At 52.1% G+C, this 12,372-nt stretch overlaps 1 protein-coding gene across 1 annotated transcript in view; it reads left to right on the top strand.

Moving 5' to 3' along the window:
- The window catches only part of DPYSL5 (dihydropyrimidinase like 5), a 76,522-nt gene extending 64,847 nt beyond the window's left edge, over positions 1-11,675 (top strand). The window contains exons 9-13 of the mRNA XM_004582662.2: positions 3,233-3,374; positions 6,718-6,860; positions 7,286-7,493; positions 10,511-10,679; positions 11,359-11,675. Coding sequence (XP_004582719.1) covers positions 3,233-3,374; positions 6,718-6,860; positions 7,286-7,493; positions 10,511-10,679; positions 11,359-11,444 — 748 coding nt within the window. The 3' untranslated portion in view covers positions 11,445-11,675. The remainder of the gene's footprint in view (positions 1-3,232; positions 3,375-6,717; positions 6,861-7,285; positions 7,494-10,510; positions 10,680-11,358) is intronic.
- Positions 11,676-12,372: the final 697 nt, after the last annotated feature.

The raw sequence follows: 12,372 nt of genomic DNA, 5'->3' as shown, positions 1-12,372 counted from the left end.
TGCCTAGCCCCACCCAAATTCTAGTGCCTAGATCCAGGCAAGTTCAAATAGGCACTGGAAACAATGTCATTCATTGAGTAGTGTGGTTTTTTTTTTTTTTAGATTTATTTTATTTTTATTACAAAGTCAGATACACTGAGAGGAGGAGAGACAGAGAGGAAGTGGAGCTGCCGGGATTAGAACCAGTGGCCATATGGGATCAAGGCGAGGACCTTAGCCACTAGGCCACGCCGCCAAGCCCCAGAGTAGTGTGTTTTTATATCACATTCTGTCAAATGTATGCCAATTATTTTGCATTTAAGGAAAATTATAATTTCAAATGTTGCAAAAACAGTTTGAAGACCTTTTAAAATTAGTGCTTGTTAAAAAATGTGTTCTGTTTAATAGAATTTGGAGCTTAACTTTAACACTCCATTCATAGTAATTTATTATCAGTATAATTTTGCTTTTATATATAGCATATTATTGGTTATAATCTAAATGATGCGAAACGTGATAGAAAATCCAAACACCAATTATTCTGTTAAGAAAGTATGAGCTTTCTCATAATTATCTACTTTAGAAAGTGATTTTGAATATGTAAGTTGTTAAAGGATGCACTTGACAAGGCCACTTGTGACTTAAACTCTAAAGACGCTGCAGGGTGTTTCCTATCTCCCAGATTCAGGCAGCACCCAAGGGGCTCACACTCCAAAATCCCACATTATTACACAGTTGCATAGTGAGCACCCAATGTATGGAGCCTTCTGAGGTGGGTGCTCGATTGTGGCATTAAGGTCATATCCGTGGGTCCCTGACTGGCAGTCTATTATCCTGTGATAGCTCCCCTCCTTCACCCCTTTTTAAATATTTATTTGAAAAGTTGAAGTGGTAGAGACAGAAAGAGGGAGTAAGAGGGAGAGAGATCTTCCAAAAGGCCAAAATGGCTGGAGCTGGGCCAGGACAAAGCCAGGAGCTTCTTCGAGGTCTGCTGTATGGATGCAGAAACCCAAGCCTTGGGCCACCCTCTGCTGCCTTCCCAGGTCCATTTGCAGGAAGCTGGCTTGGAAGTGGAGCTGCCAAGTTTTGAACCAGTCCCCACAAGGAATGTTGCCATTGGCTTCAGCTGCTACACCACAACACCAGTCCCTAGGGACTCCCTTCCACTCCAGGCCCTGCTCAGGGATCTAGAGATCCTCCACCCCAAGCATGAAACTCCGAAGACTCTATTCTTCTCTGGTGAGGTGTGCCCTGGAGTTCTGGAGCATCCCCTATGCCCCATGGTCAGTCTCTTCCGCAGCCCTCACAGAGGCCCAGAGTGGCCTTCGCAGGTAATGTCAACCCATGGCACAGAGAGCTAAGTCCTCTTCCTGTGGCTTTGGCCATGGCCATCGGTCATCCTGCAAGAGCTGCAGCCACTGAGCCCTGCCAAGCTCCCAAGGAGACAGACCTCGGAAGAGCCTGACTGCAGATGGCCCATGATGGTTCAACAATGGGAAGAGTTTGCCATCTCATCACTGGAGAGAGGGCCTCTGTCCCTGCTCCCCTTGCTGCAGGGAGCACCGCAGATACCACAGGCGCTCACAAGGCACTTGCTGCATGGGACCCCTGCCTGCTATAGCCAGGCCCTCTTCCACACTCCACACAAATCAACCCCTTACTCCTGAGGGTACCCCAGTCTGGGCAACAGAGACATTCTGACTCCTCTACCCCTCACTGCCTGGGAGCCCTTGGCCTGCAGACCTCTCTCTAAGTATGGGCTGGCAGTCGGGCCCCTGGCTTGGCAGAGGGCCTGGTATGCTGTGTCCCCTCTCACTGTCCTGCCTTCGGTCAAAACCACCTAGGGAGTACCTGCAGGGCCTGGTGGGCCTTTGCCACCTACATCCTTGCATGAAAGATGACCTTGATAATGGTTCCAGGACCAAGGTCACAGAGGACACTGACAGTGAACCTGCTGACCTACAAAGCCTGGTGGACTTACAGGGTCAGAGTTCTCTGCCCTCATTGCTTTCTTTCCTTCTGGGAATTGGAACCCCACATTCAAGGAAGGATGTAGCTCAGGGTTGGTTAGCAAAACATTTTTTTGTTTTTTATTTTCTTTTTTTTAACATTGTTCACATAGTTGAGACGGATACATACACCATACTGGCCTGTACCCATTTTAGCTCTCACCAGTGGGCACTACAGCCTAGCTCAGCCCAACCCACCAAAGCCCTGGCTCTCATGTGATCCAGTAGGTACTACAGTCCAGCCGGGCCTGTCCCACATATGTTCTAGCTGTCGTGAGCACCAGAGGGTGCTGCAGCCTAGCCCAGCCCAACCCACCAAAGCCCTGGCTCTCATGTGATCCAGTAGGTACTACAGTCCAGCCTGGCCTGTCTCACATATGTTCTAGCTGTTGTGAGCACCAGAGGGTGCTGCAGCCTAGCCCAGTCTGACCCGCCCCCAGACCCAGTCCACACCATCTCAGCTCCCTTGCTTACCTGTGAGTGCAGTGACCCAGCCCAGGGAAGTTCCAGAAGTCATTCCTCCCCTGTGAAAGATGCCCTCAGCTGCTCCCACTCCAATATATCCACAGACCCTCTTCCCCATTCCATCTGCCTGGGCGCAAAGTATCATGTCCCAACCCAGCAGTTTCTGCCTTCCCCACATATCAAGAAAGAAAGAGAAAGAGAGAAAAAGGAAGGAAGGAAGGAAGGAAGGAAGGAAGGAAGGAAGGAATGAGAAAGAAAAGAAAGGAAAGAAAGAGGGAAAGAAGGAAGGAAGGAAGGGAGAGAGGAAAGAAATGGACAATTATGCTGGCACACTGTTATGATTAACACAAATTTGGCATTAACCAGATCCAAAATGCCTGCCAGCTACTGGCTGCTTTTCTCCTAGCACTTGCTAGGTACAAGGCAACCTAGGCAGTTGCCTACAGCTTGGGGAGGTTAGGAAAGCTTAGCAATGAATGGGGAATGTTTACCCAGGACCTGCTTCTTGCCAGTGGGGTCTGGTGGGTGGGATTTAGCATACAATTCCTGAGAGTAACACCGCTTCCTTAGAAAGTGTCATTCCCAAGGTTGTCACTCAAGTCTCCCCAGGTACTGGCAACCTGTACATGTTCCCGTACTGCTGCTGATAAGTAAAGTGAGGTCCACACAGTGGTCACAGGGCTACTGAGTGGCAGAGCTAAGAGTGGAGTTGGCTGTATCTGCTTCCCTGGGCCCAAGCTTTTTCTCTGCTCCTCTTACCCGTCTTTCTTTCCATCCAGTGACACTCTCAACATCGTGGCTTCGGATCATCGGCCATTCACCACGAAGCAGAAAGCCATGGGCAAGGAGGACTTCACCAAGATCCCGCACGGAGTGAGTGGTGTGCAGGACCGGATGAGCGTCGTGTGGGAGAGAGGCGTGGTACGTTCCCGCAGCCCCTCCTCTCGCCCCGCCCAGGCCCCCCGTGGCCCCTGCTCTCACCTAGCCCCTCCCTGCGACCACTCCTCTTTCCAGGTCTGAGCTTCTGCTTGGGAGGACAGGTGTCACCTGGGGTCTTGTTCCCTTTCAAAGCAAAAGCTCTTTTACCCCTTGATGGGAAAAGTATTCGACCTATTATAGAAATTCTGAATTTACTGAAAAATTTAAGAGAACAGTCCCCAAAACTCCATGCCTAGAAATAAAGCAATTGACATTCTGGTAAATTTCCCTCTAGTTCTGTGATGCACCCTAAGGTACTTTAATAACCAGGTTCAGCTTTTTACATTTATTTGTTTTTTGCCTACAAGTAACAGTATATTTTGAATGTCTTCTATTAGTAAAGATTTTATTTTTTAAATATATTTATTTGCTGTCAGTGTTTAATATTATTTTCTTATTGTTATTTATTTGAAAAAGACAAGGATCTCCCAACTACTCATCCACTCCCTAGATGCCTGCAGCAGCCAGGCTAAAGCCAGGAGCCAGAAACTCAATCTGGGTCCCCCAGGTGGTGGGTGGCAGGGACCCAAGTCCTTGGACCATCACTGCTCGGTGTGCACATTAGCATGGGGCTGGAATGGGGAGCAGAGATTAAGCTGGAACCCAAGTTCTCTGACATGGGCTGCAGCATCCCAAGTGCAAGTTTACCTGGCAGGTCCTGGGGAGGAAAGTGACCAAAAAGAAATGGGGGGACAGTGCTCTCTTGGGCGACTGAATTTCCAGGATTCCCGTTTATATACACTCAGCAAAGCAACAGTTCAAACACAGTTCAGCTCAGTTCAAACATGGGTTACAAAGGTCGGGTTTTATATACAACTCGTGCCACATGTGTAAGTAGGGAGTTCTAGGGGAGCTGGCAAGGCACCTGGATCAAAGCATCATTGGTGTGAGATACTGATAAGGAGCACTGCTTTGATCTAGGATGATTGGCTAACTAAGCACAAGTGTTCACCATCCAGGGACTCACTGGGGACAAGAGTACACGCTAGGTACACTCTTTTTTTCTTTAAAGATTTATTTACTTTTATTGGAAAGGCAGATATACAAAGAGGAGGAGAGACAGAGAGGAAGATCTTCCATCCGATGATTCACTCCCCAAGTGACCGCAACGGCCAGTGCTGCGCTGATCCAAAGCCAGGAGCCAAGAACTTCCTTTCTGGTCTCCCACATGGGTGCAGGGTCCCAAGACTTCGGGCCGTCCTTGACTGCTTTCCCAGGCCACAAGCAGGGAGCTGGATGGGGAGTGGAGCTGCTGGGATTAGAACCAGTGCCCATATGGGAATCCGGCGCGTTCAAGGAGAGGACTTTAGCTGCTAGGCCACAACGCCGGGCCTGCTAAGTGTACTCTTTGCTGAAGCCTCCTCTTTCTTGGAGCCTCTTCTCAACAGGTTCCCACCGGCCTTTGTTGTCCCAGCTTTCCTGTTGAATATATTCCAACACCAAGCAATGCCTCCACCACTGTGCCAAATACCCTCCCATCCAGATATTTGTCTACATTATCATTCTGATGACTGCAAAGTATTTCCTCCAGTGGCCAAAGTCCTGCAACAGCCTTTACTAATCCCTCCTGAGGTTGGGAACATGTGGCTCTTTCAAATTTTCACTCTTAGAAATGATGCTGTCAAGAACCCCTCTGTTCTTGAGTGTAGGTCAGCATTTCTACTCATTTCCATAGAATGGATTCTTGGGATTGGGTCTCTGATCCAAGATGTATATCTTTTAAAAAATGTTTTAAGGCTCTGGATCCATCTTATTTAATTGCATTTCAAAACAGATAGGGACTGGGACTTTGTTTGAATAACACCTGTTCTGCCCGTGGAACATGGTATTTTGGGTCTTGATCTATCACGGATTAGATTCAGTGCAGAGTGTGAGCTCCAAGGAGATGTGCCATCCTGGAGACTAAGCCAGGAGCTTGGGAAATGCCTTGCACCCTAATGGCAAGGAGAGTGGGACAGCAAGATGCTTTTCCAGGAAGAAATGCAATAACTTCACCTCACTTTCCAAGGCTTTAGTGACCACCTCCCAGACCACCATGATCCAGAAATATTCAATGGAAAGTTCCAGGAATAAATTTTATTTATTTATTTTTTAAAGATTTATTCATTTTATTACAGCCAGATATACACAGAGGAGGAGAGACAGAGAGGAAGATCTTCCGTCCGATGATTCACTCCCCAAGTGAGCCGCAATAGGCCGATGCGCGCCGATCCGAAGTCGGGAACTTGGAACCTCTTCCGGGTCTCCCACGCGGGTGCAGGGTCCCAATGCATTGGGCTGTCCTCAACTGCTTTCTCAGGCCACAAGCAGGGAGCTGGATGGGAAGTGGAGCTGCCGGGATTAAAACCGGCACCCATATGGGATCCCGGGGCTTTCAAGGCGAGGACTTTAGCCGCTAGGCCACGCCGCCGGGCCCAGGAATAAATTTTAAATACCTCCTATTACAATATATCATCTTTTCCAATGGTAGAGCCTTTTGGAACAAGAGCAGACACACCACCAAAGGGCTGAGTGAGCTCACGGCATCAAGCTACTGGGCATCTGAGAGGGCACCTGTGGCATGGGCAGCTCTGACCAAGGAAGCTAAAAGGTTCCAGGTCAGGTCACAGTGCTAGGAGGAGACAATCAGCGTAGCAGTTACAATGTCAGCATCTTAACTAGCGGCTAAAGTCCTCGCCTTGAACGTGCCAGGATCCCATATGGGCACTGGTTCTAATCCCAGCAGCCCTGTTTCCCATCCAGCTCCCTGCCTGTGGCCTGGGAAAGCAGTTGAGCCTTGGGACCCTGCACCCATGTGTGTGACCTGGAGGAGGCTCCTGGCTTGCATCAGCTCAGCTCCAGCCATTGTGGTCACTTGGGGAGTGAATCAGTGGATGGAAGATCTTTCTGTCTCTCCTCCTCTCTGTATATCTGACTTTGCAATAAAAATAAATAAATCTTTAAAAAAAAAAAGATACCAGCATCCAATGTTGGGGTACCTGGGTTTGCTTCCTGGCTCAGGCTTCTTCCTACAACTTGCTGCGAATGCACACATTGGGAAGCAGCAGATGGTGGCTCAGTTCCCTAAGTCCCTGTAACCTCCAGGAGAGACCTCGATTGAGTTCTTGGTTCCCAGCTTTGGCTCCAGCCCAACCCCAGCCAATGCAGGCATTTGGGGAATGAACCAATATTTTCCCCTCTGCCTCTCAAACAAACAAAAAGATTATTAACGTAACAGAAAAGTCTGTAGAGATGTAAGACACATGCCCAGGACATACTTGACCTAACAACTCCTGCAATGTTCCAGGTTGGCGGGAAGATGGACGAGAACCGCTTTGTGGCTGTTACCAGTTCCAACGCGGCTAAGATTCTCAACCTGTATCCTCGCAAGGGCCGCATTATCCCAGGTGCCGACGCTGACGTGGTGGTGTGGGACCCCGAAGCCACAAAGTAAGCCTGGCTGCAAGGGACTCAGGGTGCCCAAAGCATAGAATCCCTACTCTCCATGGGGCCCAGAGGATGAGGACCCTGGCTTGATGGTGGCCATCTTCTCCCACTTCCTTTGTGGGGCCACATGTCTCCCAGTGTCTGGGCGTCCTCTCCCTGCAAGTGCGCAATCAAATTGCATCAGGGCTACCCCTGCAAACTCACTGTACCTCAGTGGCCCCTATGAATGCCCTTTCTCCAGGCTTTGATCACATTCTGAGGTTCTGGGCATTAAAACGTTCGCCTATGAATTATGACAGCATAGAGTTCAACCCCTAACAGCCCACCTTTACTGGGTGGGGGGTGGAGGGTGGTCCTCCCTTCCTATCTAACTATTGTATCTTCATTGTTTCTTAGAGCAACCTCTCCCCCCATTTCCTCCCCACCAGGACCATCTCAGCCAGCACCCAGGTTCAGGGCGGAGACTTCAACCTATATGAGAACATGCGCTGCCACGGTGTGCCCCTGGTCACTATCAGCCGGGGCCGTGTCGTGTACGAGAATGGTGTGTTCATGTGTGCCGAGGGCACCGGCAAGTTCTGCCCCCTGAGGTCCTTCCCAGACACTGTCTACAAGAAGCTGGTCCAGAGAGAGAAGGTAAGGAGAGAGAGAAGGTAAGGAGGGAGGGCAGAGTGCACCTACAGAGTTGTCTTCAAACTCAGAGATTTCTCACCCAGTTTCCCACCTACTTCTCTTCTGGCCAGTGTGGAGCAAGGGGTGTACTATGCTGGAATATGTGGGCTCCCATTCCCCTCCTCCTCAGATGACAAGATAGAGAGAGAGTCCCCAGTTCTTCAAGACTCCAGAGGGATATGTGTGCCATGGCTGCTGCATGCCCAGGGGTATGAGGGTTCAGGGGGTCTGCCATGGCTTGGCTGCTTCCTCCACTCTGGATGACATAAGCAGAAGTAGAGCTGGTAGTTGGGAAGCCATCTTCCAAAGCCCAAAAATTAGCAGGCATCTTAACACTTGAAGATCTAGGTTGCCAGAGTAGACCCTGCGGGGCAAGGAGCTAAGTGGCTGCTTAGGGGATGCCAGCATCCCATGCCTAGGGGCCAAGTCCCATCCCAATGACTCACTCTGCTTCTAATCCAGCTCCCCTACTAACATGCCAGGGAGGCAGTAGATAATGGCCCAAGTGCTTGAGTCCGAGGTCCTTGGCTCCTGGCTTTGGCCTGGCCCAGTCCCAGCTTCTACAGACATTTGGGGAAGTGACCCAGCAAGTGTCATTTCTCTCTCACTTGCTCTCTTTCTGTCATTGTGCCTTCCAAATAAATCTTTAATAAAAGGAAAACTGGGGATGGCAGACATTGCTGTGGTATAGCACGTTAAACTACTGCCTGAGGTACCGGCATCCCATATGGGCACCAAATCAAGTCCCAGTTGCTTCACTTCCAATCCAGCTCCCTGCTAGTGTGCCTGGGAAAGCACCTGAGGGGGGCCCAAGTCCTGTACCTACATGGGAGACCAAGAAGAAGCTCCTGCCTGGCTCCTGGCTCCTGGCTCCTGGCTTTGGCCTGGCCCAGTCATTTGGAGAGTGAACCCGCAGGTGGAAGATTCTCTCTCTGTCTCTTTCCCTCTCTGTAACTTTGCCTTTCAAATAAATAAAGATATCCATAAAAATAAGATCAAGGCTGCTGATCAGCTCCCCTGGGGAAAAGCCTAGATTCAAAGTAAGGGAAGCTGCTTCCCTCCCAGAAGCCAAATATAGAAATCTGAAGCCCAGGTGCACTATCTGGGGAGCAGGCTTGGGGTGTCAGAAAACAGTGTTAAATCCAAACACTGGGGCTCCTCCCAGGTTGGCCAGTGTCCTCCCCCGTCCCCATCTCCAGCATGTACCTTTCATGGGGACAGGAGGCTCAGCGCCCTGTTCCATGGCAGCGCCTGGAGGAGTGACGCCTTCACACACAAGGTGGTCTGCAGAGGGAATCTGCTGATGAGCGGGGTGGTGTTTCTTGGAGGGATTAGGCCGCAGCAATGATGGCTCAACCTAATGAAGATCCTAGAAATAACTGAGTCGTAAATTACAAATCAAAGTTTAGAAACACAAGACAGATGCCAGTTCACAGGAGACAGCTAGGGAGGGGCCCTGGAGAGGAGGGGAACCAAGAAGCAGACGTCCCCACGTAGCACAGAGGGATTCCACCTGGCCCTCCTGCTTCCACAACGCCCACATCAGGGAAGTACCATTCGAGAGGATGTTCTTGCTCTCACGCCTGGCCTGCTGCTCCTGCACTGAACCTGAGAGACCCTGGGAGGCCCGGCCCTGCTGAGGGTTAGTCATTGAGTAAGTGAGACTCCACATGGCCGTTTCACCTGCAGGTGCTTAGTTCCTGGAATCTGGACTTCCACCTGCTGGGGCTATGGGATTTGTGTTATGTACACTGCAGTCTGCCTGTCCCGGGAGCTATGGGTCTCCTCTTTGGGGCTGCAGCTTCTTCTCCTGCACTTTGATCTTGGGCCTGAAGAAAGAAAGTTCCCATCTGCTTGTTCATTCCTCAAAAGCCTGTGACAGATGCCTGGTGTGGTGGCCTAGCAGCTAAAGTCCTCGCCTTGAACACGCCGGGATCCCATATGGACACCGGTTCTAATCCTGGCAGCTGTACTTGCCATCCAGCTCCCTGCCTGTGGCCTGGGAAAGCAGTCAAAGACGGCCCAAGACCTTGGGACCCTGCACTTGCATGGGAGACCTGGAGGAAGTTCCTGGCTCCTGACTCCGGATCGGTGCAGCACCGGCCATTGCAATCACTTGGGGAGTGAATCATCGGACAGAAGATCTTCCTCTCTGTCTCTCCTCCTCTCTGTAATATTTGACTTTGCAATAAAAATAAATAAATCTTAAAAAAAAAAAAAAAAAACCTGTGACAGTCTAGACTGGGCCAGAGATGGGAACTCAACCGAGGTCTTTAAATAAATAGTCTGACGTGTGACCCAAGCATCCTAACCCTGGATCACATGCCTGCCCCAATGCTGCCAGCTCCTAAGCTCGACATGGCTAACTGTGGGGAAATGGGATTCTGAGACCCGAGCAGAAGGCAGATACCCCAGGGTTTGTGGCAAATAAGCTGAGGGGGCAGAGGCTTTCTCCTGGTGGTGAACTGCGAGAGACTGCACGACAGCCACGGGTGTCTGAGAAGACAGAACTGTCCACCACAGTGTCTAGGAAGAGGTGTGCTGCTGCAGGAGACACTGCTTTTGCAGAACAGGCCATTGTCTCGGATGGGTGAGAAAGACGTTGGGAAAAAGAAGCAACTTCCGGACAAGGCTTCCTCCACCTTGGCTGCACCCAGTTAGCTATTATTGCTGTTTCCCCATGTCTAAGAGGAGATAAGAAGGAAAAGCAACGTGATAGAAAAAGATCCAGGAAGAACATTCCAGTGACCTCTCCTAGGGTTGATTAATTCAGTCCCTAGTCCCCCTCGCGAGACACCCTGGTGGCGATGGAGGGCTTCCGGAAGCCTGTGGCAGTCCCATCTCCCTGCTGACATGGGCCTTCAGCCCCTTCGCCCCAGCGGTCAGCGGTCACGTGGGTCCAGGTCAGGGAGGCTGCAGTTCCAGCTGGCGTCTCTGATAGCATCTGTCTTCTCTCTCTCTTCTCTCACCATCCTTCCCAGACCTTGAAGGTGAAAGGAGTGGACCGCACACCCTACTTGGGGGACGTGGCTGTCGTGGTGCACCCTGGGAAGAAAGAGTCAGGCACGCCGCTGGCGGACACGCCCACGCGGCCTGTCACCCGGCACGGGGGCATGCGGGACCTGCACGAGTCGAGCTTCAGCCTCTCAGGTGAGAGTCTGTGGAGGCCTGGGGCAAGCGGGGAGCCCCATGCCTGCAGCCCTCGGCGAGAGTGTGCGCTCCGAGGTGGGAGGCATGGGCATTTTAGGTTTCCTGGGAGACTTTCTGGTACTTTCTGACTGGAGGTGTTTTCATCCCTCGTGACCCCTTGAGGGTCCTGCACAAAGCTGGGTACCCCACCTTAGAAGGGCACTCTGCCCACCCACCCATCCTCACCAGCGCGCAGTGAACCCTACACTGCCAGACCCTGTTCTCTTTCCTCCCTCTGACCTCCTGACTCCTCCTCCTCCTCCTTCAACTCCCCATGTCCACCTTCCTTATCCCCCTCCCCATGGGGAAATCAATTGTAATTTATATATTCCAATCACTTGGGGCAAGCTGTGACCTCAGATTCCTGACCTTCTATGCTTGTCCCTCTGTCCCCTGGGGCCATGTCTTGGCCCCAGGCCATCAGCGGAATCTCTGGGTCCTTGGCAGTGTTCTGTCCCTCACACTTGTCAGTGCCAAGCTGTGTCGCTGAGCCCAGAGCTAGGTGACCCTCAGTGTGCCTGGGTTTCTCTGAGCGCGGAGAGAGACCACGCAGACTCACGGGCGGCTAGCAGACCCCGGTCCTCACATGCGCGCCTGGATTGCGCAACCGTGCTCAGCTCAGCTCTCCCTACCCCGGCAGGTTCTCAGATCGATGACCACGTTCCAAAGAGAGCCTCGGCCCGGATCCTCGCGCCCCCCGGCGGCAGGTCAAGCGGCATTTGGTAAAGGCCCTGGGCGGCTCCCCCCACGTGAGGATGCACCCTGCCACCTGCCCCGCGCACCTTCCGGCCGGCCGCAGCAGCTACGGGGGAGGGCGAGAGGGAGAAGCGGGGCTGGGCCGCACACCACCTATGGGGAGGATGTGGGGGGCCCGGGAGGAAGGGCCTGGGCGCCCTCCCCATATCTGAACGTGATTCACTGTGCTTCGAGCCAACCCTAACAGGCACTTTGAGCTGTTCTGTGGTCCTTTCTTGCCTCGGCCCCCTTCTTCCCCCAGCCCTCCGCCCCCAACCTCAGCGGGCTGTTCTAGGCGCAGGAAGCCCACACTATGCACAGATCGAGGCCCAGCCCCTCCTCTCGCACCTGCCTCCACCTGCTGGCTCAGAACGGCCCGGCTGCAGTGCCCTGCCCCCTTGCTGACGGCCAGTTGCCCAGAGCACTTTAGCAGATGTGTATTAAAACTCATGGCCTCCCTGCCCCACCCTCTTCCCAAGTCAGACCGACAGGTGTCAGCTTCCCGCCCCACCCCCCACAGCCAGGATGCCCTCGCTGCCTGTCTGGCCCTATGTGGGTGTGGTTGGGACACCCTGTGCCCCTTGCCAGGCTCTTCCTGCTCCCCAGTCTACACCCCCTGGGAGTCTCAAGCCCAGAAGTGTAGCAGGTGGGGAGTGGGGCTGGTGCCAGGTGCGTGTAAATGATTTTCTTCTGCACGTTTGGTTTGCGCAGTGGTTTGGTTTGACTTGTTTGTGCATCCTGTGAAAAAATAACAGTGCTTTGTGTCACTAGCATAGCATAGGAACAGGAGTAGATGTGGTCTGTAGGAGATGCTGCACTCCACACCAACCAGACGGCATAGGCAGACACAGTGGGGCACTGGCCACTCAGCCTCTCTTGTCCCTACCTGGCCGCCCCGGCTGCCAGAGGGTCTGGGTGC

Source organism: Ochotona princeps, chromosome 8, assembly GCF_030435755.1.
Source record: "Ochotona princeps isolate mOchPri1 chromosome 8, mOchPri1.hap1, whole genome shotgun sequence".
Taxonomy (NCBI): domain Eukaryota; kingdom Metazoa; phylum Chordata; class Mammalia; order Lagomorpha; family Ochotonidae; genus Ochotona; species Ochotona princeps.
Note: the sequence above shows the minus strand (reverse complement) of the source record. Positions and strands in the feature narration are given on the sequence as shown.